The following is a 24,533-nucleotide window of genomic DNA, read 5'->3' on the forward strand; positions in this document are numbered from 1 at the left end:
CCCTAACTCAGGAAGGCCAGGGTCTCACACACACACACACACACACACACACACACACACACACACACACACACACAGATTCCAGGACCCCCACAAACATGACTTGGCTGAGTCTGCATGGTATATTGTACTGCTGACAATGCTCCCATTACTCTTAATTACCATGAATAATTGACACTAAATTGTTTAAATGGAGTGCGTTTCTGTATGTCTGTGTGCCTTCTTGTCAATGTATCTATCTTCAACAGTTGTGGAACAAGATCCTTTATGTAAAAGTTGTAATATCACAATGTGAAAAAGGTCATACGTTCAAAATGTAAATAACTTCAGTGATAAATTGAAAATTACAAGTAGCTTACTCATTATGCAGCAATTTTATATTTTTTAACATCTTTATCCACAAAGTAACTGGTAAGAGTAGCTACCAGATACATATGGAGTAAAAAGTACAGTGTGTCCCTCTGAAACGTAGTGAAGTATAAGAACAATGGGAAATACTCAAGTAAAGTACCTTTAGAATTATATTTAATTACAGCACTTGTGTAAATGATGTTAGTTACTATTCAACACTGATCCTCGATAACAGTCAGAATACACCTCACCTCATTTTCCTTTGACAAACATCAAATGAATGTCTATGGAAGTAAACAGATAAAGAGGTTATATGGCTCGGTCAGATATCAAGAGTGTCTTTTGATCGGACATGAGAATCAAGCAAAAAGTACAGTAATTTCCTCGCCATCTTCTAATCTAAACAGTTCTAATTACAGGCACCAATGTGATTTGGGTGGATTCATAGACTATACATTAGAGCACATATATTGCAAAACAGCCAAGAAATGTGGTGTGCAGTGTAATTGGACAGATTGAGAACCAAGATCCTCCTTTTTTTGGAGTTGCATCACAAAAACTGCGGTGCACCTCATTTCATGAATCCTTGTGTAGATTGAGTAAGATGAAGTAATTAGAGGCTTTAGTTTGGATAGCTAGCTATCTGCTCTGCTGCACATGAAGGCAGGGAAGTTATAATTAGAAACTAGCCAGCAACACCAAAGGGTTAGGTGGCAAACACTCGCCAGGACACACATACTTTGTTATTACCCCTTTGCAGTTATCATTTGATATGGCAGCATCCTGTCCTGTTTTTCATGTTCTTCTGATGACATAGCCCCAATGGACCAGCATCTGCTTCCATAGCAGGATGTGGCCTGTTGAAACTCCAGTATTGACTCATCAAAGTTTGTTGCTTGTTGTAAGCATGTTTTGTGTATGTGTGTGTGTGTGTGTGTGTGTGTGTGTGTGTGTGTGTGTGTGTGTGTGTGTGTGTGCATATATTCCAGAAAATGTGTGTAATGAGTTTGAGAAGCATATCTGGGCCAAACATTTAAACCATCCACTCAGCCTCAACCACTGATTTGTGAATACTGGGCTATGGGTTAAACACCACCAAGTGATTGTTCAAATAACTCTTGCTTTCCAGAAGGGAATAATTGTTATTTTGCAAGAGACATTTCCCACTCGTACCAACCGTTAAGTGAATATTTGGACTTAATGGTTTAGACCCTAACAGCTGCAGGATAATTTATATGTGAGGCATTTTGAGGGAAACCTCACTGAAACAATTTACCAACACATTTCTTTTGTGTGTTTTTTGTAGCACTGTAGATCAGAAAAAAACAACTATTGCCAAAAAATGATGGGCAGAAAGAAGGACTATGGTTATCACATGATGTTTAATAAAACAAATATATTCAAATTTTTATATAACATTTTCTTATAAAACAATATATATATAACACATTTACAATGCATGCAGCACCAAGTCTTTATAATACTGGTGTTGACAGAATTCAATAGCTCAATTAAGTGCCACCTTCAGGATAATATTTACAATACAGTAATTTACTGCAATAACTGAGGCTTGAAGTTCCATAAAAAGAGAAACAAAACAGCTCTGCCATTACCGAAGACATGAATCGATCTTTCAAGACTTCTTAAATGTCACTTCCTAACTTCCGATCTGTTGATAGGGAATTGGATCAGTCCGTCTTGCACTGGTGCATCCCTCTGGGTGTATCACTTTTCCAGGAATCATGTCTATCCTTCCGGATGCTGTTTGTGTCAGCAACTTTGGCAGGATAGAATGTCTTAGGTGTTGGGTGTCTATGTGTGTCAGCATCTCTGGTGTATGCAAGGCTGAACATTGTTTGTCAGTGTCTGTGACTGATTTGTGGGTTTGCTGGGTGTGTGTGTATTTCTGTCTCTGTGTGTGTCCACGCTTTTGTGTCAGCGCCTCTGACAGATGTGTAGGTTCCGGGCTGCAGTCCTGCTGACACTGTGGTCTCGCTCTCCTTTCTCTGGTCGGCAGGCCAGACTGTCGCCACAGTCGCAGCGCTGGAACAGCTCCAAGCCATGGGTGCCTTTCCTGCGGTGGCGTGTACACACCTGACCCTCCGTCAGCACAGGCTTACAGATGCGAGACCAGAAGTGTCTGGCACAGCACAAACCCTCAGAGCAGTCTGCAGATCTCAGGCAAGTATCCCCCTCCTGGCCTGGAGATAGAGGAAAGAGAGAGATGAAAGTATGTTACATGAAACAGACTTCACTGAAAACTGTCTGTTTTGTTACTGGAACCTCATAAAGATTGATGATTCTTCACAGGACACTCACCTTTTGCAGCATTAGGCTGATTGCTGTGGGCAGTGGTAGGCTTCTTGGCGTGATGGTCCATGGTGTTGTTGTGTTTGTGCCATCCAGTGATAATGGATGCATCTGTACCATCTATGTCATTTGCCTGGCAAACACCTAGAAAGGTCAAAAGAAGGGTCTGTATTTACCATTGCCGCAAATTAGAACTTAATGGATATCAGTAAACATGCAGACAGTATAACTACAGGCAAACTATTCCCAGTTATCAGAATATCACCAGCAACTTGGTAAATCATAAATGTATTTCTTTTAAGTGGGATGCCTCTGCTCACCATTGCTGCAGCGGTTTCCAGCACAACACATAGCGTCCCGTGCGCAACGCTTCCGGCTCTTACGGCATGGCAGGCAGGCGCCTCGGACGTCGTTGCAGAATTCTTCACCGCCACAGTCTTCATCATCCGTGCAAACACCTGACTGCTATAGTTTCATAAAAAAACAAAAGCAGCGTGTCATTGAACTGTTGAGATATTACATACCTACAAAACCTACATAACTGCATCTTTGACGGTGGCGCACAGAACTGACTTTTACGCACGGGAAAGTTTATTACCTGCAAGGTGTCTACGGGTAATTTGTGTCCCATGCTACCGGAGGGAGAGGTGCGCGGACTCGGACTGACGGTATTGGTGCCTTTGCCAACTGAAGCACCGGGCAGGTTTTTGATGGCATTGGAGTTCACCAGGACTGTCCCAGTGTAAACGTCCCCAAGGTATCCAAACAGCGTGAGATACACAGCCAAGAAGCGATGCGCTGGCGGTATCTGCATGGTTTTCCTGTTAAATTCTGCTGTGTTGCAAACACACGGAAAAAAATCCCCTCTCTTTTGCTGAAAAAGATGGCTGTGCGACAAAGTCCAAAGCGGCCTTGAATCCTGAATGACAAAGTTTCCAGAGAGTTTCGGCACGATGCTTTCGAAGCCTCCTGACTCACAGTCCTAGGATGATCTCTTTATACATGTGTCTTCCCGCCCCTCGCTGTGCACAACAAAGGCGGAGGGGTGGAATTTCAAAGAGAGCCCCACTGTACGGAAATGGCCATCCATTCTCCACGCACAGGACTGTTTGTAATAATGACCTGCAAAGTCGGAATGCCCATCGATAAGTAACGCATATTGGAAATAAAGTATGTCCACACTCAGGACTTTCTTCATCTAGTTAGTATAAAAAAAATGATATATATATATATTATATTTTTGTTTGTTTTTGTTTGTTGTTTTCTTTTCTTAAAACGTGTCATTTTTTACGTTAATTATTTGGAAAACAAATGTGATAGTCTAACCACATTTATACAACTCTTATAATATAAATATACATATAAAATGGTATCTAGTTTTAAATTAAAACATTCATTATGAGACAATCGGAGATCGGTTTATAGAGCACTTATTCAATTTTTTTATTTATTTAATTTATTTATTTTTCCAAAAACATTGATGCCAACAGTTCACCATTTATTGTAATATATTTTATTTGAATGACTTCAGACTATTACAGTCGTAATCAATCTAAAATAACACATATGTATCTGCTACAACATATTGCAGCACATTTGATCTGTTAACTGATTTATCTTTATGACAGAAACTCACCAGTGTTAATGCAAATATGGCGTTTAGTGTGTTTCTTTCTTCATGAACTCCGTTATCTGTCTTTATAAGAGGTGTTTGGTTATTCTAGTTTCTTTGACATTCAAGTAGCCTAACTGCCCTTTGGTTGTGTGAAGACAGTGATTGAAGTCACTTGCGTCGATTAACTACTTCATTTGATCCTTCTGATTGCAAAGGGGGCAATTATCCTCCAAAGTGTGCTTGATTACACCAGTGGCGGACATCAATGTGTGGGATATGCAGACCATTAAGGGGTGTGAAAAGTTTACCGAATTAATGGGCTTCCGTGGCGAGGCCTTTCAGGTTTGACTGGCACTTTGAGATTAAAGGCAACTCTGATCTGACCCTTTGGGCTCCTCCACTGCAAGAAATGGCCATTCGAAGGGCAAGTAAAATAAGTCTTACAAATGTGTGTGTTTGACTTTAGTCTACCAACCAAGCCAGGTCATTTCACCCTTTTGACAGTAAACAGTTGACTCATGGTGAATTTGTTTTCTTGAATAAAGTCCCAAAGTGCAGTGATATGTTCTATCTCCTAATCAGCTCCTGGAAGTGAGTGAAACAAGCGAAAGTGCATTTTGTGACTCAACTTGTTTCCGATATGCTGAGAAATAAAACAAACAGGTGCTCAAGTGCGTGATGGCAACGAGCCCTTTAGTTTAAGATATCTTGGCACTTGGACGTCATCTGCTGGTCACGTAGCTTATGTTTGCGTGTGTGTGTGTGTGTGTGTGTGTGTGTGTGTGTGTGTGTGTGTGTGTGTGCGCGCGAGAGAGAGAGAGAGAGAGAGAGAGAGAGAGAGAGATGCGCCAGACACCTGACAAACACACTGTAGCACTTTGCGCGTTTGAATTGCTGTATGTCTTTTGAAGTAGAGCTTTTATCTCCACTTTACTAAATGTCAGTGCGGGTAAGGTGAGCTCCTTTGATGCACTTTGATCTCGCAGAGGTGTCACCCTGTTGTTATGACCGAAGCCATTTCCCTGTCCCAACCAAACAGATTTGTTGTGTGAATAACACTGAGACCAGAGAAGCTGAATCATCTGCACTTACCAGTAAAGTGGATGACATTAACTAAGGAACGATTATTAGATTTCAGGCAACCAGCTCACATCAGGCTGAGGCAGCTGGTTTGAGAGCGATCTGTCTTACCTGCAGCCCCCTCTTGTGGCAGGTACAGCAAACTGCAATAACTCCACAGTACACGCTTTCAAACACTCATTCCGAGTTGTTTAAAAATAACTAAGAGACAAACAACTCAAAAGTATTGTTTTTACTCTATAATTTTAAAAATCTTACAGGTGGCACTCTGCAAAATTAATTTACAGCAGAATAAACAACATAACACAAGGCAAATATCAGGAAACATTACAGAAGGCGATCAATATAAGACTCAAAACCAGTGCTTTGTAAAGTGATGGCATACATAAGGCTTTGTGATAAACATAACCTGCAGCAAAAATAGTTATGGTATGCCCACCGAACTAAGATTTATTCTCCATCAACATCATCCAATGATTTATATCATTTAAATGTAAGTGTGTCAGTCTGTTTGGGATGAAATATGAGTTGGGCTGTGTTAAAATGAGAATGTGGATGATGATTATGATCGATGCTATCACACAGTCAAAGATTGTCAACAGTGGTGAAGAGGAATATTATTTTCCGATTTGTGAAATGTTAAACTGCAAATCATTCTTGCCATCTCTACATGCTCAGATTTCATGACTGAAACAGGTGATGGATGGTCCCTCAGAACTATGATTTATAGTTCACTTTATATCAGGCCAGTTGTGGCTGACTTCATATCAACATTCATAGAAAAAAGCATGACATTACAGCAGTATCAGGTATGATACTTTTTTTTTTTTTATCATTTTACTGTTAATAAATGTTCCTGTGAGACAAATCAAAAGGGGTAAGCAGAAAAAGGATTTCATTTGCAGTTCTGTCAGCCATCAAATGACTTGAAATTGTCTTTCCATGGTGATTAATGTATTTATTAGATATAATAAAGGATGAGAAGCAGCCATCTAAGAGGACACATTTGGTTTTGAGGTGTATATGTGTTCATGCAGCATCGAAAAGGGACTTGTGATGTTAAATTTGTATGCCATTGATTTAAGGCACTTACATTTCTTTTGATTTTCTGCTCTGATTGTTGGACATGAGAGAGGTGATGAGCTGGGTGAGAGATCTTGGCGCTAGTGGTCAAAGTTGTGAGTTTCACACAATATAATCTCCTTTGTCGCTGTTTGTCTCTAGGAGACGTTTTAAAAATATCCATAAGATGAAGGTAAGTCAAGATTGTCTTAAGATAATGTGAACGTGGTCAATTTTGCTTCCAAAGAAGAGGATGGTTAGTTTATATGGATAAACTTAAAGTGTTTGAAAACCTTGAGAATACAACTTAGCACAATGCAAAATGGTGTCAAGTGATATCAAACAAATCTTCACTCAAGATTACAAATTGACACAAGTCTCCAATTTTCTAAATAAGGAAGTCAAGTACGATACAAAGAAAACGAGCACAAAAAAAATCACTTTACAAAAACAATAACCAGTACTGTCATCTCACCACCGCTTATTATAATTTATCAATAACAGCACCAAAGACATTGAAACCATGTTCACAGTTATGTCAGAACTACACAGGGGCGAACCGAGGATGAGACATTTGGGTGATTTAAAAACAAATTTAAGAAGTATGTAGGTAGAGAACCACTCATATGCGTGATTAAAAGCATATTAGAGAACAAAAAAGAGGGTGACTTAATCTACTGAAGCTTAAAATGAGCTGTAATTGCTGATTTTCTCAGTTCATGGTCTTAAGTGCATGACACATTTGCTTCATGGAAATACTAGCTGACATTTCATGTGTGTTGGTGGGTGATTTATTACATTGAAAGCAGGGCCCTTTTAAGAGTCACACATCACTTTCCACTGAATGCAGTGTTTGTGCTTTTCAAGGTAGGTTAATCTTATATAAAGGATACTAAGTATTTGATTTTAGTCTGGTTGTGTTCATGTGTGAGAATGTAAATTCAAATACTATGTACCGTACATGCTGTATGCCATATGGATGTTAAATAAGAAGAAAATCAGTGACATTCAGGTTAGTCTTGAGCACTTGATACCAGTTTTACTTGCAAACTGTAGTGTGTAGATCTCTGGAAACTATCGGAGATTGCAGCAAGCAGCTGCATGTCAAAAACCAGGGAGCAACTGCAGTAACATCTTAAACCCTCCCAAAGTCCTCCAAACATTTCACCAAATATTGCGGAGAAACAAACAGAATTAAAATCAATCATCACTCCCCTCTCTTTTTTAACAGTCCACATTTTTCACACTCTTACTTATCCTAGAACCAAAACAAACTATAGACAATCTATGGAACATTCATCCACCCACCAAACACCTTCCCTTTACATGGGAAAACCTGGCTCTATAATTAGCCTCGGTTGTTTTGTGTATGTATTTGTGTATCTCTGCACTTTCCTTGCCTTTGCTTTTAGAGCCGAGTGTAAGACAAGAAGTGCTACAGCAGTCCCATTATAAATGCTTGATCCAGAGCCACAGTGAAATAAAGGCATATCGGTGACCCAGAGGGTTTTGCCATCCATCCGTTTATCTTCTTTTCCATATCCTCTCTTTCTTTTTTAAGCAGTTTTTTTTACAACACAGCCATGTCCTCGAGATGGCCTCCAAGCCAACAAAAGAAGAGTTTCTTTTGGTTTTAAGTTGAGAGGAGGACTTCAGAAATCAACGTCCCAGCCGGAGTTGTCATCAGGAGGCGGGTCCTCGTTGTCCTCAGGGAAGCTGTCGAAGTTACTCGTGTCGACTGCTGATGTGACCTGGTGGAAAGAGAAGAATCGTTCACAAAAAGACTAAACAAGCAGACAACAAGTGGATTGTATGTATGAGATTGACGACAAAAGAGTGAAGAAAATTATAACGAGTATCAGCAGTGTGCACTTACATTAGGGATAATAGGAGGCGTCAATGTCCCCTTCTTCAAGCCCTCCCAGTTAAAGCCCTCAAACCATCTAAAGAACAAACAGCATTACTTCTTAATTTCATAATCATGTTTTACTACACACTTATAACCAGGAACAGAAATGTATAAATAAGAGGATCATATTAATTCATAGACATGCTTACTTGTGCTTTTGGATGTCTTTGACACCATTTTTCAAGTTTCCCAGTCGTTCAGAAGGATTATCCCTGCAGTAGAAAAAAAAGAAAGAAGATGATTCAGCATACAGACCACTTAAATTAATGACTACGAGTTTAAATTATCGCTGGAACCACAGACGCTCACCTGCATAGCTTTTTAATTAGGTTGGCAGCATTTTTGGTAATTTTCTTTGGAAATTCAATCATGTCAATGCCTCTCAGGATGATGTTGTAGGTTTTCATAGGATCAGGGCCAGAGAATGGAGGGCTACATAACAGATGCAAAGACAGTAGTCTTGAGTAAAACAAGGTTTCTTAATAGTATTTTATTTGTTGTCTATTTTGTTGTTGTTGTGTATGATACCAGATATGCCATCACAGGGAACACTTAAGATATTAGTTTTATGGACATGCCCAGGCTTGTGTGTACCTGCCAGTTAAGAGCTCAAACATGAGGATTCCTAGAGACCAGTAGTCGGCTGAGATGTCGTGGCCCTTGTTCAGAATGATCTCTGGTGCTACATACTCGGGCGTCCCACAGAAGGTCCACGTCTTCTTCCCAAACCCGATCTTCTTGGCAAAGCCAAAGTCAACCTGGGCAAAAAAAAAAAAAAGATTTTGAACTATGAAGTTGAATTCATGTCATATCAACTCAACTTGGTCCTTTTTTGTATGAGATCATGTTCAATTTTATGTATAATAATGGCAAAACTGGAAATTGTGTAAGCATTACAGTATTACAGTTTTCACTTGATGCTTTGGCATGATGGATAGAAAAGCGTTGAGCAGCTGGTTGCAGCTCTGCCAAATGCTACAAACTGGTTTCTCCAGCAGGAGAGTAGGGAATGGCGGCACCCCAAAAAAAACATAATCCGACTTAACCTCAGTTATACTATAATCATACTTTTATTTACTGCCAAGATGAAATATGTTTACGTTTCATTTGATCCTTCATTGTAGCATCATAAAAACATGAGATTCCTCTTGTTTGCAGCATTTCTGACATTCAGTTTCTTTGGTTGGTAATCCCTTACTGATCTCTTACCAGTTTGGCATAGCCCCTGTGGTCCAATATAAGGTTCTCTGGTTTGAGGTCTCTGTAGATGATTCCTTTGGAATGCAGGTAGGCGAAGGCCTCCACCACACAAGCTGTGTAAAACCTGGTGGTTGAGTCCTCAAATGAACCCCTGGAAACACAGCAGGACAACAGATACTTGAGGTGTTCTACATGTTCTACTCTCTACATGTTGTAGTACTTACTCTTTGTATCACTAGCATTGACAGACACACAGCTAATACCATTTAGACCAAATGGTATTAGCTGTGTCATATTTGTGTCAAAATGATTTAGTTCTATCTGACCTGGTGAAAAAGCTTACCGGTCGCGAAGAATGGTCCACAGCTCTCCTCCTAAACAAGCCTCCATCAACATGTAGAGGTACTTGCTGTCCTTGAATGTTCTATAGAGTCTGAAAACACAAAATAGATGTTATCTCAAACCGCTTTTAAATGAAAAAATATATGCACAGGACATCTAAATTTAAAATAGTATCTGTATGCATGCTTAGAAATATAATTATTTAATCAACACAAATACAACGCCAAGTTGTATTTGAAGCTATTTTACACCAATGTCCCTATCTTTTAAACACAGTTTATGGTCAGAAATAGAGCCATTTTGATAATACTTCGAGACCTTTATATAGCTATGCATTATATATACTGTATAATGTAGCATAAACATAAAAAAGTAATGTGCCTTCTTATTTTCTTTCAGGGTCAGAAGAAGTTGGAGCATTTTCCAGCATACACAGAGAAGAAAGCAGGAAAAACACCTTGATTATATCACCAGAGTATCTCAGGAACATCACAGGTAGACACCCAAGCATTCACATGATTCTGCCCAATATACTTGATATGCATGTGTGAGAAAACCTTTATTAGCATGACAAAGAATCAGGTCCTTCTGGTTCTAAGGTAATAAAGTACTGATTCTTGTGACATGTACGGCATATACAGTAGATTATTTATATTCAGTGAAGCTGTTCATGATGTGTACCTAACAATGAAGTCAGAGTGGGCCTCCTGCATAATGAGTTTCTCTGAACGAATGTGCTCCTGCTGTCTTGTGTCGACAATGTGTCGCTTCTTCAGGATCTTCATGGCAAAGGTTTTGTTCTCATCGCTCTTGAGCTGAACCTGCAGTGAGAAGGAAAGGAAGAAATTCAAATACAAAGGGCGGCCTGCACATTAGCCTGCACAGTTTGTTAGACAATTGTGAAGATGTTACTGTCACAGTGCAGTGCCCCCTACCAGCTCAACACGACCAAAGCCACCAACTCCCAGAGTGTCGATGATGTTAAAGTCAGCCAGGTTGAGATTAAAGAAAAACGCATTCTCTGCTTCATACCTGTGGTGCCGGGAAAAGGGGAAAAAGACAGAATGGGAACAGGATTAGAGATGAGATGAAGGATGAAAGAAGAGATAATCCACTTTTAGCAACCTGAGACAAAATATCCGTCTCTCCTTTAGCTCATTTGTTTGCAAATCTTAGAGGATTTAACTCATGGTAATCTATTGAGGATGTGGAGTGTATAAATGTGAACACATGAACAGGATGTGTTTGAGTTTAGTCCTCTGGTAAACGATTTTGACCTCTCTTTGAACACATACAGTCTGTCCCCATTCTTGATAGGAAAAAACAAAGACGGAATGACCGTCACACAAGTTAAGTACTCAGCTGGCTCTGAAGACATGCCTTGATTCTGCCACCGAACACCCCAATATGCCTTTGCAGACCTGCACATTTTGGCAGCGCAGATTGTTTCCACATGTCCATCCCTTATCCCCAGATGCCCCGTGTCTTCTCTGGTTATTGTTTGATCCAGACAGACAGAGTTTCATCAGCTCAGTCGCTGGATCAGTAGGCTTACGACAGCTTTTTCTGGGTCACTCACAGGCGATCAACCTCAACGCAAGGCCTTTTCTCGCACAAAAACAGTACAGCTGTATATGCCAATGACAGACATTTATCAAAAAATACCACAACAAGGAAGACTTGTTTAGATAAATCCACAGTCTTTCTTCATGGCGCAGCAGGGATTGAGTTTATGTACATAAGAGTTAAACAAAGTTAGTTTTATGAGTACTGTTCTTGGATGAAATTTGATGAATAAAATGGCGAATGAGACTTATTTCACTCTAAGCTTATGCGGCCATGTGAGATGTGGAAAGAGGATTTTACTCCATCAGATCCAACAAATACATCAGTTACACTGTGAGCCAGAACAACAGAACATTTTCCCTAAGCTGCATACCACTGGGCACAGTGGGGGCATGTGTTGGCAGGTTACTAAGCCAGGGCGCTTCTCAGAAACACATTAGGTTACTAGGACAGTCAGTGTTTTATTTGTGTATAAATAGGCCCTACTACTAGCATTTATATTCACAGGTAATCCTTTCATAGATTCACGGTTAATCCTTTCATATTTTTCTCCCCTCCCATCATCTGGAAGGTGGCCCAGAAAACACTCCAAATCCCAAAATGCTCTCTGATTAACAAAAGGATGGAGAGATGTAACCGAGAGTACATGCATTCCTGTGTGTGGGAAGGGATTATTAATAATGTCATGGTCTCCGACACGTGCGCATACACAGACTTCTGAGTGCACATAATGAGGGAGGTCTCACAAACTCTGTCAGGATCATTTGACATCATGCAGGTCTTTAGAAAAGGTTTTGAAGTAGTATTATCCTTTGGCCAGCAGATGGCAGCGTTACTCCATTTGAAGTATCAAGGTAAGGAGCAAATACTTGAAGCTTATGAACAATAACTCCAAGCATTTCAAAGCTGAACCAAAAAATGAAGCTAAGGTGGCAATAATCAATCCATATATTATATGGATACAACACTTATTTATGTTCATGGCTGAAGCACTAGTTGGAATATGATACTGACGAGTAGACCAAGTGGGACTGGAACCATACATACACCTTAAATACATGTCTTAACCGGACCTTGAATAAAAACTAACACAGAGCTCAGCTGCATCCAACACTGTAATGTAACCCTGGTTAGTTATTATAAATATGTGTTTTTTTGAGATCCCCTATATAAATTTGAAATTACATTGTAACTTATTACTGTTACCTGGCAAATATGTTACTAACACTGCAATACAAAGTGTTCCTATGCTGGTCAAGTAGCACCCCAGTGGGTGATAATCTGTATCAGTGAACAGATGAGATCATAAAAAATGATGCAATCCCCATGTGTCCAAGTGTGTGTGTGTGTGTGTGTGTGTGTGTGTGTGTGTGTGTGTGTGTGTGTGTGCGCGCTATTGTCTTCATTTCCTTTGGTCTAGCCTGACTCAAGAGAGAATAAGGAGGAGAAGACAGCATCTCTGACCTTAAAGCTGACTCATTAAATATCAATTTTATTTACCAGTTATTCTGGCTTATTGAACTCCTATACCTGCTCAGACATGGGATGTGCGGAGTCATACTGGGTTCATATTTTCTCATAATTCTTCATTATGCTTGATGAGCCATGATTAGCAGTAAGTGGGAAGTTAAGTATTTATCCTCAATACAGGACATCTGCAAGTGTCATAAACATAGATCTATCAGAGGATAGTTTAAATTACTTATTTAATTGGAGCTCCAGGAAACAATTTTTTTACAAGGAATGTTAGGCCTTTATAAGACCGCTGTCAGGGCATGAGGGGTGAGAGAGTTTAGGAAAGGCATGCAACAAGGTCCCTGACTAGACGTAAACCGGGGACATTGCAGTTTATGGTCAGAGCTGTAACCCACAGGCCACCAAGACACCCCAAAAAAGCTTTAAAGACTTCTGCAACTGTACTTAAGATATGGGAATTTAGATACATTAGCATACATATGGACTCTCACCTTGCCTCACCTCACAAAGTACTTAAATCTACGTTTTATGCATGCAGAAATACAAGTAAAACATTTCAACAGAGACGGATGTATTGGCTGTACTTTGTGTAGCATGAAGCTGCTCCTGCAGAGAGAAGCAGCGGCTTGATCAAAAACAATGTGCACACATAGCACATAGCAGGGAGGTAGTCTTTGAAGAAAAGACCTGTCAACCTCACAAAGAGCAGCTGTAGTTTACTGTATAGTTACAGTACTGCCGCATGGTGCTTATCCGCTGTGACCAATTAGAGATAGTTTCCATCACCATGGGATCCTGACTCATGCTTTCCTCACCAAGAAACAAATGTGCTCTGCTGGGCGGGGAGCGGCAGCAGGATATGACACACACACAGCACGCGGGCAGGGAAAGCTCCCTTAATCAGGGTGGAAACGACTTTGCTGTGACAGACTTGAGGGAGCAGGGAATGAGTGGCTTTATTTCAAGAGAAACTTCTGTAGAGAAAAGGGTAGATAATGAGGTTACAATGATGACTATGATTTGTTGCTCATTTGCATGAAATCAATTTTACTAGCTTCCCTATATACTGCATAGAGAATGCTGAATGCTGAAGGCTGAATGCAAGCCAATGCACTCCACCCCATAACACCCTGCATTGTCTTCTCTCCTTCCTAAGTGCCTCTGCCCAACACAATAACTGGTGTTATGTTCTGCTCTTTGCTGATTAAATTCCACTGACTTGCAAAAGATGACTGACACGCTCAGCGGTCAGCTACAGTCTAGTCACCCGTCTTGTTCTCTCTCTGTCTCTCTTCACTCAGTCCATCTATCTACATCTTTTTTTTACCTTTCTGGGGCGATAAGCTGTTCCTGCTTTCTCACTCTCTGTAATCTGTCATTAACGGGCTCTTGTTTCTCCTCACCTTGACTCGTAACATAGCACAGAGTGAGCGAGGTATCAGATTATGCCAGAAGATGCCCACTTTATTGCCAAGGTCCCTTCTATAGTGCTTATCTTGTTTCCATAGTGATGATAAATAGAGTACATATTAATTCCTCCAGAAATAGAGGCGGAGGTCATATCCTCTGCTGGCTTGCCACAGGGGTATTGTGTTGTTATATAACAGACCTAAAGGCACAATGCATTAACAGTTGGCCTCGAGCAAGTTTACCTAAGAAAATGTTCCAGCTGGTGGGCAGTCAGGATATGGTACAACATTTTAAAGATTTATTGAATGTGGACATTCATTTGCAAAATTAATTAATGGATTAAAACAAAAGATAAACAAAACAGAAATCAAGCATAAACCACAAAGCAAAAAAGATATACATGAATAGTGGGTATTTTAATTCATTTGTACATATCAATACATTATAATTGTCTTACTTGGCTTTGGCATCAGCATCCTCATGGCCTTTACTGGACACATCCTCCAAACCTCCAATCAGGTGCTTAAATGAACTGCAACACAGACAGTAAACGTTAAAGCAGCAAATGTTTCTAAGACTAATTTGTTTGTTCAATCAAGAATCTACAATCCTGCCCAAAGCAATGCACATATTCCCCACTTACAGTATGTAATGAATGCAGGTGATCTATATAAGAAGCTCCGTCGTAAAAAAACACTGCCAGTTACTATTAAATATTCATCAGTCTGCTTTTAGAGACAAGCCTGTAAAAATCATTGTAAAACAGATGAGATGACAGAGCTACCCTGATAAGGTGTAAAATAGTGTGATAGCAGATGGGGGAATTTTAGAGACAAAGGGAGGTTGTGCAGACATCTTTTTATTGAATAAATTATAGAATAAAAAACATACTGTGCTGAGTGACAAAAAGTCACTAAGTATTATGATAGTTATCATTTGACATAAAATTCCCATGACAATATTTCTGTTATTTCAGTACTTAAAGTCAGTTAAGTTATTCAACTGAAAGAAACAACCATGTTCTTTTCAGACATTCAAAATAAAATTACAATTGTTAATTCCTCAATTTTCTAACTGGATATACCAGTACTTAATTAAGTATCATTATGATTACAGAGGATATGAAAATGAAAGACATATTACAATGAGATGTTGCAGAATAATAAGCTACATAATATGCAAAATAAAATCCTCCAAAGTTGCATTTGTGGGGAGATCTGGTACATGAAAAATAGCAACTACGTTTCAGCTCATTTCTCTCTAAAGTATGGCTGCCTATGCAGAAGACTCTAAACAAAGAACAACACTGAGACAGTTTTCATGCGAGGCTCATCAAGCTGTCAGCCAGACGATGTGATAAATCTGGTGTTTTCTCCTGTTGAGATCATAATGCCTGTAAGCTGGGGCTGTTTCAAAACTGAGCTTTTCTTTAAATGTTTGGCTCCTTACAGTGTCTATTGCCCTGAGCCTGTGACTCCCTGCCATTTGTTTTTATTCGCCATCTCTTTCAAACTGTCTCTCTCGCCTTCATTTTTTCTCCTGCACAGCTCCTCCAATTATCGTTATCTGCACCAATACTGGCTTGGTTAACACAATGACCTATAGTTTTGTAGGCTGTGACAGCATAAGCTGCTTGTATGACCAGCAGAGTGAAAGGCAGTGATAATCACTTGTGCTGGGTGACTCACTCACTATCCCCTCTGCTAGCTTTGAGGATGGCCCATTTGTGCTTACCGTGTTCCCTGAGGCTAGAATGAGGCCCTGGGTAAGCTGATACCATCTCCTCCCTACGCCCAATCCATCTGTCTCTCTATTCTCAGCACACAACTCGATGCTAGAGACAGAGATGGTCAGAGACTAACCTATAGAGACCTGAGATAAACTTCTTTGCATCTACATTTTTAAGTGTACTGTTGTTATACATGTTTTCTTTGTTTTTCCTACTTGGAAGTTTATGTCATTTGAGGTAATGTTTCTTGTATGTCTGTATGTTGTATCGTAAGTACCATAAAACATGATAAACAGTGTATTAAAATGTCAAACCATGTCACTGCGAAGTGAAAAATGTGGTTTTGTTCTTTGATAATCTCCTGGCAAACATCAGTGTAAAAATAGCCCTTGTTAGTCATTCCTGCACAAATCTAGCAAGAATCAAAATCCTTAACTGAAGTTGATTTAAGATTTAAGACACATTCTTTCATTTAACAAGCTAATCTCATGAATTTAGTTGTTTGTATTTAGAATATATTTACATGAGAATTAGGTGAGTCCTGAACAAATAAACTGAATTAATGAGCAAACTTTAGGTGATGACGTGACTGCCTTTAATGTAGTCTCGCATTGCCAGACCTATCTATCCTATTTATTATTTCTTGCATATTCTGTAAGTGTGCAGTGTGACTGATATTTTGCTGCTGTAGCAAGCAAATACTGAAATTTCCCAATTTGAGATCAATAAAAGTCTATCTAATCTAATCTCCACAGCGCTGCAGAGGAGGGTCTTGCTGTAGTCCACACAGCATTCCGGGATAGGACAAAAACGTTCTCTGGTTTATTGGCATTTCTATAAACCAATCACAATCGTCTTATACGGCGCTAAGCGCCGGATGCAATAATGGTGCCTCTGCAAAATAGCCTCGGGAAGGAACTTGTTTTGGTGGAACGTGCTCATTCAAAAGTTGTTTTAGTCGAGCAACAGAAAACTCAGGTTGGACAGATAGTCTAGCTAGCTGTCTGGATTTACCCTGCAGAGATCTGAGGAGCAGTTAACCATAGTCCTCGTAAATCGACCGGAGTTTAGAATGCCAACACAAAGAAAGAGAAAGGTGCGAGACATCCGGCCGAAAATGAGGGACATCCGGTGGATCGTCTGGCGGCTCCGGAACAGTCCCCTAAATGAATCGTCGTCGAATCAGACTACCTTTTTTGACTCCCAAACTTTGTGAGCAGACATTCAAACAAGACACTGTAGGGAAGTGAAGTGAAAGAGAAGCATGATCTATTTCTCACCTCACATTTATTGAATTATTTACATTTTATTTATTGGATTACTTAGGATAAAATTGACATTTCCGTGAGATTTTTGAAAGTAATGACAACTTAATTTGTGCCATGTTCATAAGGTGTAAAGGTGGGTTCATGTCTCAGTAAAGGTAGCACTTGTATAGCCTGCTCCAAGAAATGTTCCTTGTCTGACCATCATGAGCAAAGCAGCAGTTGTGGGCTAGTTTTAGACATTCATTCATTCACTGAGCTCTTGCACCACTTTAATGCGAAATAAACAAAAGGATCAACGTAGTGTATGTATGTAGAACAGTCATTATGTTATGTGTTATTGATACTCACTCTCTATCGATGACTAGACAGGTGACTGCCTCTGCTGCAATGACGTTGGCCGTCCTGATGTCCTCCCTGGACAAAAAGATCACACAACACAATCAGGCAGGATAGCAAAATTGGCACATTTGATCCACGGTTCACAAACTGTGGCCATTATTAAATCACTATTTATTTTCAATGCTTTACTAGAGCGGTGATGATGGAAACAGTCAAAAAGTAACAACTGTATATCAGTTATGTCTTCACTCCATAAATGCCACTGGCACACAATGAAAACATTACTCTAAACAGGCAACACACATCACTTGGCATTACTCTTTATTATATTTGACATCAGGTTCATCTTCCCCTGATGATGATGCTTCTTCAGAGGAGTCGCCCCAACTGCATGAGTCCTCTGAGTCTGTATCCCAAGAATCCATCCTTGTCTGTGAAAGATTTTCTGCACAGCGATAAGCGGTAAGCTCTAACTCTGAACCAGCGCACTGCCCAGGGCAGCCCTCCAACAAAGACACGTCTGTCGTACTTGTATATAAATCTCCAATCCAAGTGTAGTGTTATCCACTTTGACGCAGAGTAAAATATTACAAAGACGGGATTCTCTTCGGGGGATGTCCTATTAGCAGATTATATTGTGCCCATTTTTTTTAAAAGAAAAAAGATCATACTCTGGATTAATTTAACATTCCAATGTGAGCAAAAAAAAAGCTAAAACAGACTTTGCTCTCGATTCGAAAAGAGGTGATTCAATTCAATTTAAGTGCTGACAGTAGCTGGCAATCTGTGTCTGATCTGAACTCACATACGGCAACCTATTTCAATGAGCTGAGGTGACAATTCCTCCTCGTGCTATGTCAACTCTCTTTCCCTCTTCCAAACACACCCCTCCTTGTGCACAAATTCACACAGACACACACACACACACACACACTGCCTCACCCTTTCAGCTGACCCCTTTGAATAAAGGTCACAGCTGGTAGGGGAACAACACATTTTGAAAGGTGAGGACTACAGAGGAGCGGGGAGCAGTGGAGAGGTAGTGTTTGTCAGGGGCAAAGGATACATTAACAGATGACTATTGGGGCTCATTGCTCATACAGTATTTCCTTCACCTCTCATACGCTCCTATGTCCTGCATCCCTGCTCTTAACACAATACTCTGGCAAACACTGTTCCACCTGTTCTTCTGTTTGCCCACAACAGCATTCAATACCATGTACATAAGTACATAAGTTTACAGTATTAATAACCAGATTAATGGGTGAAAGAACAACGAATGTCCCAGTTTGGAGTTGAAGACACCTTGTTACACCATGGTTGTTACTATTGATTATGTGATCATTTGTTTGGGGAACAAGAGTTGTGATGAGTGATAGTCCGTGGGAATTACTTCTCAGTGATCACAGGACTAAGGTGGGAAGAGAAGAGAATAGAAGAGACGTTTTGGGATTTGTGTAAGTCATAAAGGGATGCACAAGAGACCCTCATAACATAGGTTTAATTTGATGATTATTCAAATATTCAGAAGCTGAATAGGGGGTCAACTTGCTCTGTTAAGGGCTGTTGAGGCACACATGCTTGTACAGTAATGTCCCAGCTGTGAATTTGCAAGTGACAATCCGCCAGCTGTAGAGTCACTTTTCAAATGTATCACCCCCACTCCTACAAGTAGACTTCTACATTTACCTGCCTCTGTCGAGTAACTTGAACAAGCTTTTTAATTCTTGTCATATACTGTAGAGTAGGAATTACTGTAGTTTCTGAGTAGCAGACCTCTGACTTTTTTTCCTTTTGCTGGAGGACTGGTGTGTGTTTCCACCTCTCTTGCTCCTTTGACTTCCTTTAAACTCCGATTCACTTAATCATGGTTATTATTATTTTGAATGTAGCTCATATTATGATACTGTTAGGGTGCAGAAGCAGGTTTTCTTGTAACGTTTAATTATTTTTATACATTTATTTTTAATTAAAAAAAAAAAAAAAAATGTCCCTTCTCTTTCTCCCACATTTTCTTTTGGCCAGTTGGGATAATGATAGGCAATATTAAAAATTCCATTAAAAAAAAAAACTTTAAAGAAGAATGTCAAGGATTAAACAATTTTAAATAGCTTTTATTCTAACTTTAATACAAAATGTTAGAAGATTATGCATCACCTTTTCTAGATGGTAGATATTTCAACCAAAGGCAACCCATCACAAATGCACACACACACACACACACACACACACACACACACACCAGTTTCCTTAATGATAATCAGCTACTAATGAAATGATTAGATACAGTGACACCCACAATCTGTTACACAAGTTAATTTGTCTCATAAAAGGAAGTGTACAGTGTTTGTGTCATTTACTAACCATGGTGATACAACAAAACCAGACAACACTATGGGCTTTATTAAATAGTGGTTACGTAAGCATGAATCATCCTAAAGAGACCTCAAAGGTTTCATATTAGAGAGCAGCTTGTTGCACCTGTCCCCAGTTGCTCGACTTGAGGAAAACAACTGACTGTGATATTGCATTGATATTAGCGATGTTCTATGTGAAACACAATCGCTAAACAATATCTGTCAGAATGATTCCTTTGCATGCTGCTGAGCCTAAGCCTAAGACATTCATTAAGCCAAAGATGGCTCTGCACTTGTTAATTGCTGCGCAACAAGAAACGCATTGGAAAACAGACATGCACACACACACACACACACACACACACACACACACACACACACACACACACACACACACACACACACACAAGCAAAGACGCACTAAAAACAGCTGCATGCTGTGTCTGCTATGTCCTTTGGGCTTACACAGGAGGGAGCCTGTGGTGTTGATTTCCAGTAGATAGTTGAAATGAATCTGGTAATTGGACAGTGATCTGGTGTCCCGGGAAGGGGGGTTATGAAAATAACATACAGGCTTGGAGGCTGACAATTGGGTAGTAAAAAGCCAGGGTAAAGCCTGGGGCAAGAACAAGTGGTGGCTGTGGGATACATAGCCAATAATGTGTGCTTTAATTCTGTGACCGAGAGGTATTCAGGTGGGCCTGGATAGATGTGTCACAGGTTGGTATTAAAGTACTTACTGTAAGTCAATGACTGTGCCAGTGTTTGTGCAGCTATTTCCCATTAACTGCAAATTGTGCATTTAACTGCAGCGTATGACCACTTTCCAAGGCATACCAGATATTTTTACATTCATGAATACATTTTTCCTACTCTTCGAGGCAGCCACTTTAGACACACTTCCTGTTTTTGTGTTTTTTTTTCTTTTCCAAGCCCAAACATCCAAGTGTTGCTGCTAAACATTGTTTCAGTCACAAGCTATGTAGTTAGAATAACCAAACATAGTGTGGAAAAGATAATGTGGAAAGGTTACTCTCAAGTCTCAGATGCCACAAACACATTAAAACACTAACTGGGAACCCATGTTTATCATGTATGGAAATTATCTTAGTGGCCTTTAGTGGCAGTGTTTGTATTTATTATTTCTCAGTCTGCAATTGACAGCTCATACTGCCAGACTGGTACATACTTGTGAAATTGTTAGTTATTTTTGTGAATTCTGCTGCAGCTCACTCTCAATGCTTAATGCTGTTTTCAGCTCTTCCACCCCTCAATCCCCATTCCTCCCTGGGTTCCAACACCTAAAATACATTTTTGGCCATAGGGGAAAGTCTGAAGAAACAGTCCCTATTCATAACTGCATCACAACACAACAATGTTGTTACCAAAATAAAAAATTGCAACATGGGATTCACTTTGAGAAAGTACTTCTCAAGCAGTCTTAAAAAAGCTTCAAATCTTTGGTAGCTGATTTTCATGCCGTGAAGGTATGAACTGAGAGCAGTAGCTGTATAAAATAAGACAAGTCTAGAAATCTATGGTAAGCTTTAGAGCAAAATAAAATGTACAGAGGATGCAGACAGGAACATCCAGCAGCAATGTAAAATATACAGATTTGTAGTTAATAGCAGATGGCAGCCGATGCTTTGACTCGTGGGGGATGAGCTATTAAAAGACTGAGGTATGAAGTGAAGGGAGATGGATGATTCTACAAATCATTCAGACTGACGAGCACTTCAAAAAATGTAGCATTCATTTCAATGAGACCATTACGTTGCACATTGCGCTGGCCAAAATATTCTGTGCAAGCGCCCAGACCAGGTAACAAGACTCTACAGTCATGCTATTGCCTCTGTTAGACTGAGCTAACTGACAACATAAGCAACATGCTAACATGCTTAAAATGACAATATTACCATGCTGTTTAACAGGTATAATGTTTACCATGTTTATCATCTTAGTTTAGTGTGTGGTGTTAGCATTTGCTTATTAGCACAACATACAGCTGAGGCTCATGGGAATGTCATATTTTGTGTGTAGTCATGAAAGTATAGGACAAATTAAATATTTAATCTAATGATGGCACTAGATGAAAAGTTAACAAACCCAGGATTTTTTTGCTGTGACTGAGGCAACAGTGCTAGCCACTGGTTCACCATGCCGCCATGTGATATGTATTAGGATACTTTGTCATGGAACCATGAATGTCTCTACAATATTTCAGGGTAATCCATCCAATAGTTGTTAAGATATTTCAGTCTGGATCAAAGTTATGGACTGACTGACACTGCCATCCCTTGAGCCATGCTACTGGCATGGCTAAAGCCCTGCAGCATGTTCCTTGTAGCAGTGTGCTAATTCTACTGTTACTGTCGCTGTTGAAACACGACCTTTGTTGTTGTGTTACAGTAACTTTCCAGATTTGCTAAAAACCGTGCCACAAATGAGTAAAAATTGATTTGCAGTATTGATATCTGATAAACCTTCAAAGTGGTCTTCCTGGTTGGTTTAATCTTCTCACCGGCACCTATGGCAACACACCCACACTGAGACAGCCTTTCACTGTGATTTATCAGAGGGCTATTGTTAGTCTGAGAGTAGTCACTGACACCAATCACATTTCTTTTTTTTTTGGGGCATTTTTAAGCCTTTATTTATAGAGGACAGCTAAAGACATGAAAGGGGGAATGACATGCAGCAAAGGGCCGCAGGTCTGAGTCGAACCGGTGGCCGCTGCGTCGAGGAGTAAATCTCTATATATGGGCGCCTGCTCTACCAGGTGAGCTACCCAGGCACCCCACCAATCACATTTCTGTCAGTGACATCACACCTTTTTTTTAATAACAGTCACTCATCCTCTACTGGAACCCACATACACACAAAATACACCCAGGAGAGGTTATCAGGGCACACACCGTCTGTTATTTTGATGGATCTACATCTCAACTGAAAGTTTACACTTAACCAGTACAGGAAGACTGTAACATGAGATCTATTCCTAAAACATCCACCAACTGTACTTGAGTATTCATTAAGGACTAACCCTTTAAAGAAAACATGTAATCTGATATTTCTTCAGCTGCTTTAATGTACATATAACACACACCAGCACCCACACAAGCTTGAACAAAACCATCATGGCTAGCAGGACAGAACAGACTTTGATTTGTAAATATGTTGTTCTCACAGATCAAAGGCAACTTCTTCAGATGGACAGAGTAGCCTTTGAGTAGGGGCTATTGAGTTTCATGAGCAAGGACACACACAGTTAACTTTTAATTAGAAAGATGGCCCTGCAGAAGAGCCCTCTGATCAAAAGCCTAGTTCGAAGATGGCCAGCATCTCAATCATTTAAATTTGCGAGACATGTTTGACTATCAAAGATGTAGTTCAATAGGCTTCTCCCACTCAAGACACTCCAAGACAAAAGGCATTCGTGACAACAGACAATGAACAGCAGATGCCGAGGTGGGGAGAGCACTTTGTTTTAGTGGGATATAGAAAAAATATGATTTTCTTGATTAAAAAAAGCATGAGATGTTCTTAATAAAGCTGCTTTGAAGAGCGTTTCAAAACGGCAAATGTATTGGTGTAACTATATGAACACATTTAAGGATATGTGTGATGTGTTCTCATACGTGTGTGTGTGTGTGTGTGTGTGTGTGTGTGTGTGTGTGTGTGTGTGTGCGTGTGCAAATAGGTAATCGTCAGCATGTAGCACAGCTGCTCCTCAATCCATTATGAATGAATACTTTGTCTCATGCTCTCTTTTATCAAACATCACGTTTCTATGTCTCATTAGTGTAAAAGGATCAAATTTATATTTGGAATAACCTTCTCCTCCCACTGCCAAGAGATCAAGCTTCCCGTGCCTCACATGTTCTGCGTGCATATTAATACTTTGTCATCTTTCATATCCTATGGTCATTAGCTTTAAGATATGGGTAAAGCCAAAACATCTGTGCAATTCCAGTCGCCTGAACATCACATCTAACATCTGGAGTGTTCCTTTTGAAAATAAAAATAATGACTTATTGACAGTACATAAGCTGGATTTTTCCTTTTTTTTTTTTACAGGATACTGCATTGGTTCAATGTAAGTGTCTTTTGTGTTTTAAAGTGTTTACTATATGCTTTTGAGGTGTGAATCATGTGATTGTTTAGGGCTTCAAAACTAATTTAAGGCAGCTTTCACATTCGGCGGCCACAAGATGGCGACATCTCCATTTTTTTCATGCTGACACTGTTGGCTATGTGCTCGCACACATTTAAATGTTCTCTTAGAGCATATGTTCTCTGTTTCTACCTGACCCCTCACAGACATAACACACTCCAGACTATTTTTTGTATCTCTCCCCTCCCTCTGTTTTAATAATACATTCTGCACTGAGGCTCACAGTCATGACAAGACAGGACAAACAGCAGGGTAAAAATAAAACTCCAGGGCCCTGGGCTTTGATGCCAGAAGCCATATAAAATATTTTTATTACACTGAAGTGTTCTTCCAGTGAAAGTATTT

At 39.8% G+C, this 24,533-nt stretch overlaps 2 protein-coding genes across 3 annotated transcripts in view; both read right to left on the reverse strand.

Annotated features, from left to right (window-relative positions):
• Window positions 1-1,714: 1,714 nt before the first annotated feature.
• Window positions 1,715-3,698, reverse strand: LOC144532739 (dickkopf-related protein 1-like). The gene is made up of 4 exons (XM_078273671.1): window positions 3,260-3,698; window positions 2,982-3,126; window positions 2,671-2,805; window positions 1,715-2,552 (listed from the first exon to the last, which is right to left on the reverse strand). Exons 1-4 carry the CDS (start codon window positions 3,473-3,475, stop codon window positions 2,287-2,289), a joined length of 762 nt encoding a protein of 253 aa, XP_078129797.1. The 5' UTR covers window positions 3,476-3,698; the 3' UTR covers window positions 1,715-2,286.
• Window positions 3,699-5,579: 1,881 nt separating this feature from the next.
• The window catches only part of LOC144532507 (cGMP-dependent protein kinase 1), a 75,251-nt gene continuing 56,297 nt past the window's right edge, over window positions 5,580-24,533 (reverse strand). For both annotated transcript variants that reach the window (XM_078273300.1, XM_078273299.1), the window contains exons 8-18: window positions 17,667-17,732; window positions 14,779-14,853; window positions 10,805-10,901; window positions 10,551-10,690; window positions 9,871-9,960; window positions 9,537-9,678; window positions 8,922-9,085; window positions 8,637-8,759; window positions 8,477-8,539; window positions 8,295-8,361; window positions 5,580-8,169 (exon numbers count right to left, since the gene is read on the reverse strand). In XM_078273300.1, the coding sequence (XP_078129426.1) occupies window positions 8,071-8,169; window positions 8,295-8,361; window positions 8,477-8,539; window positions 8,637-8,759; window positions 8,922-9,085; window positions 9,537-9,678; window positions 9,871-9,960; window positions 10,551-10,690; window positions 10,805-10,901; window positions 14,779-14,853; window positions 17,667-17,732 (1,126 nt within the window). In that variant the 3' untranslated portion in view covers window positions 5,580-8,070. The remainder of the gene's footprint in view (window positions 8,170-8,294; window positions 8,362-8,476; window positions 8,540-8,636; window positions 8,760-8,921; window positions 9,086-9,536; window positions 9,679-9,870; window positions 9,961-10,550; window positions 10,691-10,804; window positions 10,902-14,778; window positions 14,854-17,666; window positions 17,733-24,533) is intronic.

The sequence above is a fragment of the Sander vitreus genome, chromosome 17 (assembly GCF_031162955.1).
Source record: "Sander vitreus isolate 19-12246 chromosome 17, sanVit1, whole genome shotgun sequence".
Taxonomy (NCBI): Eukaryota; Metazoa; Chordata; class Actinopteri; order Perciformes; family Percidae; genus Sander; species Sander vitreus.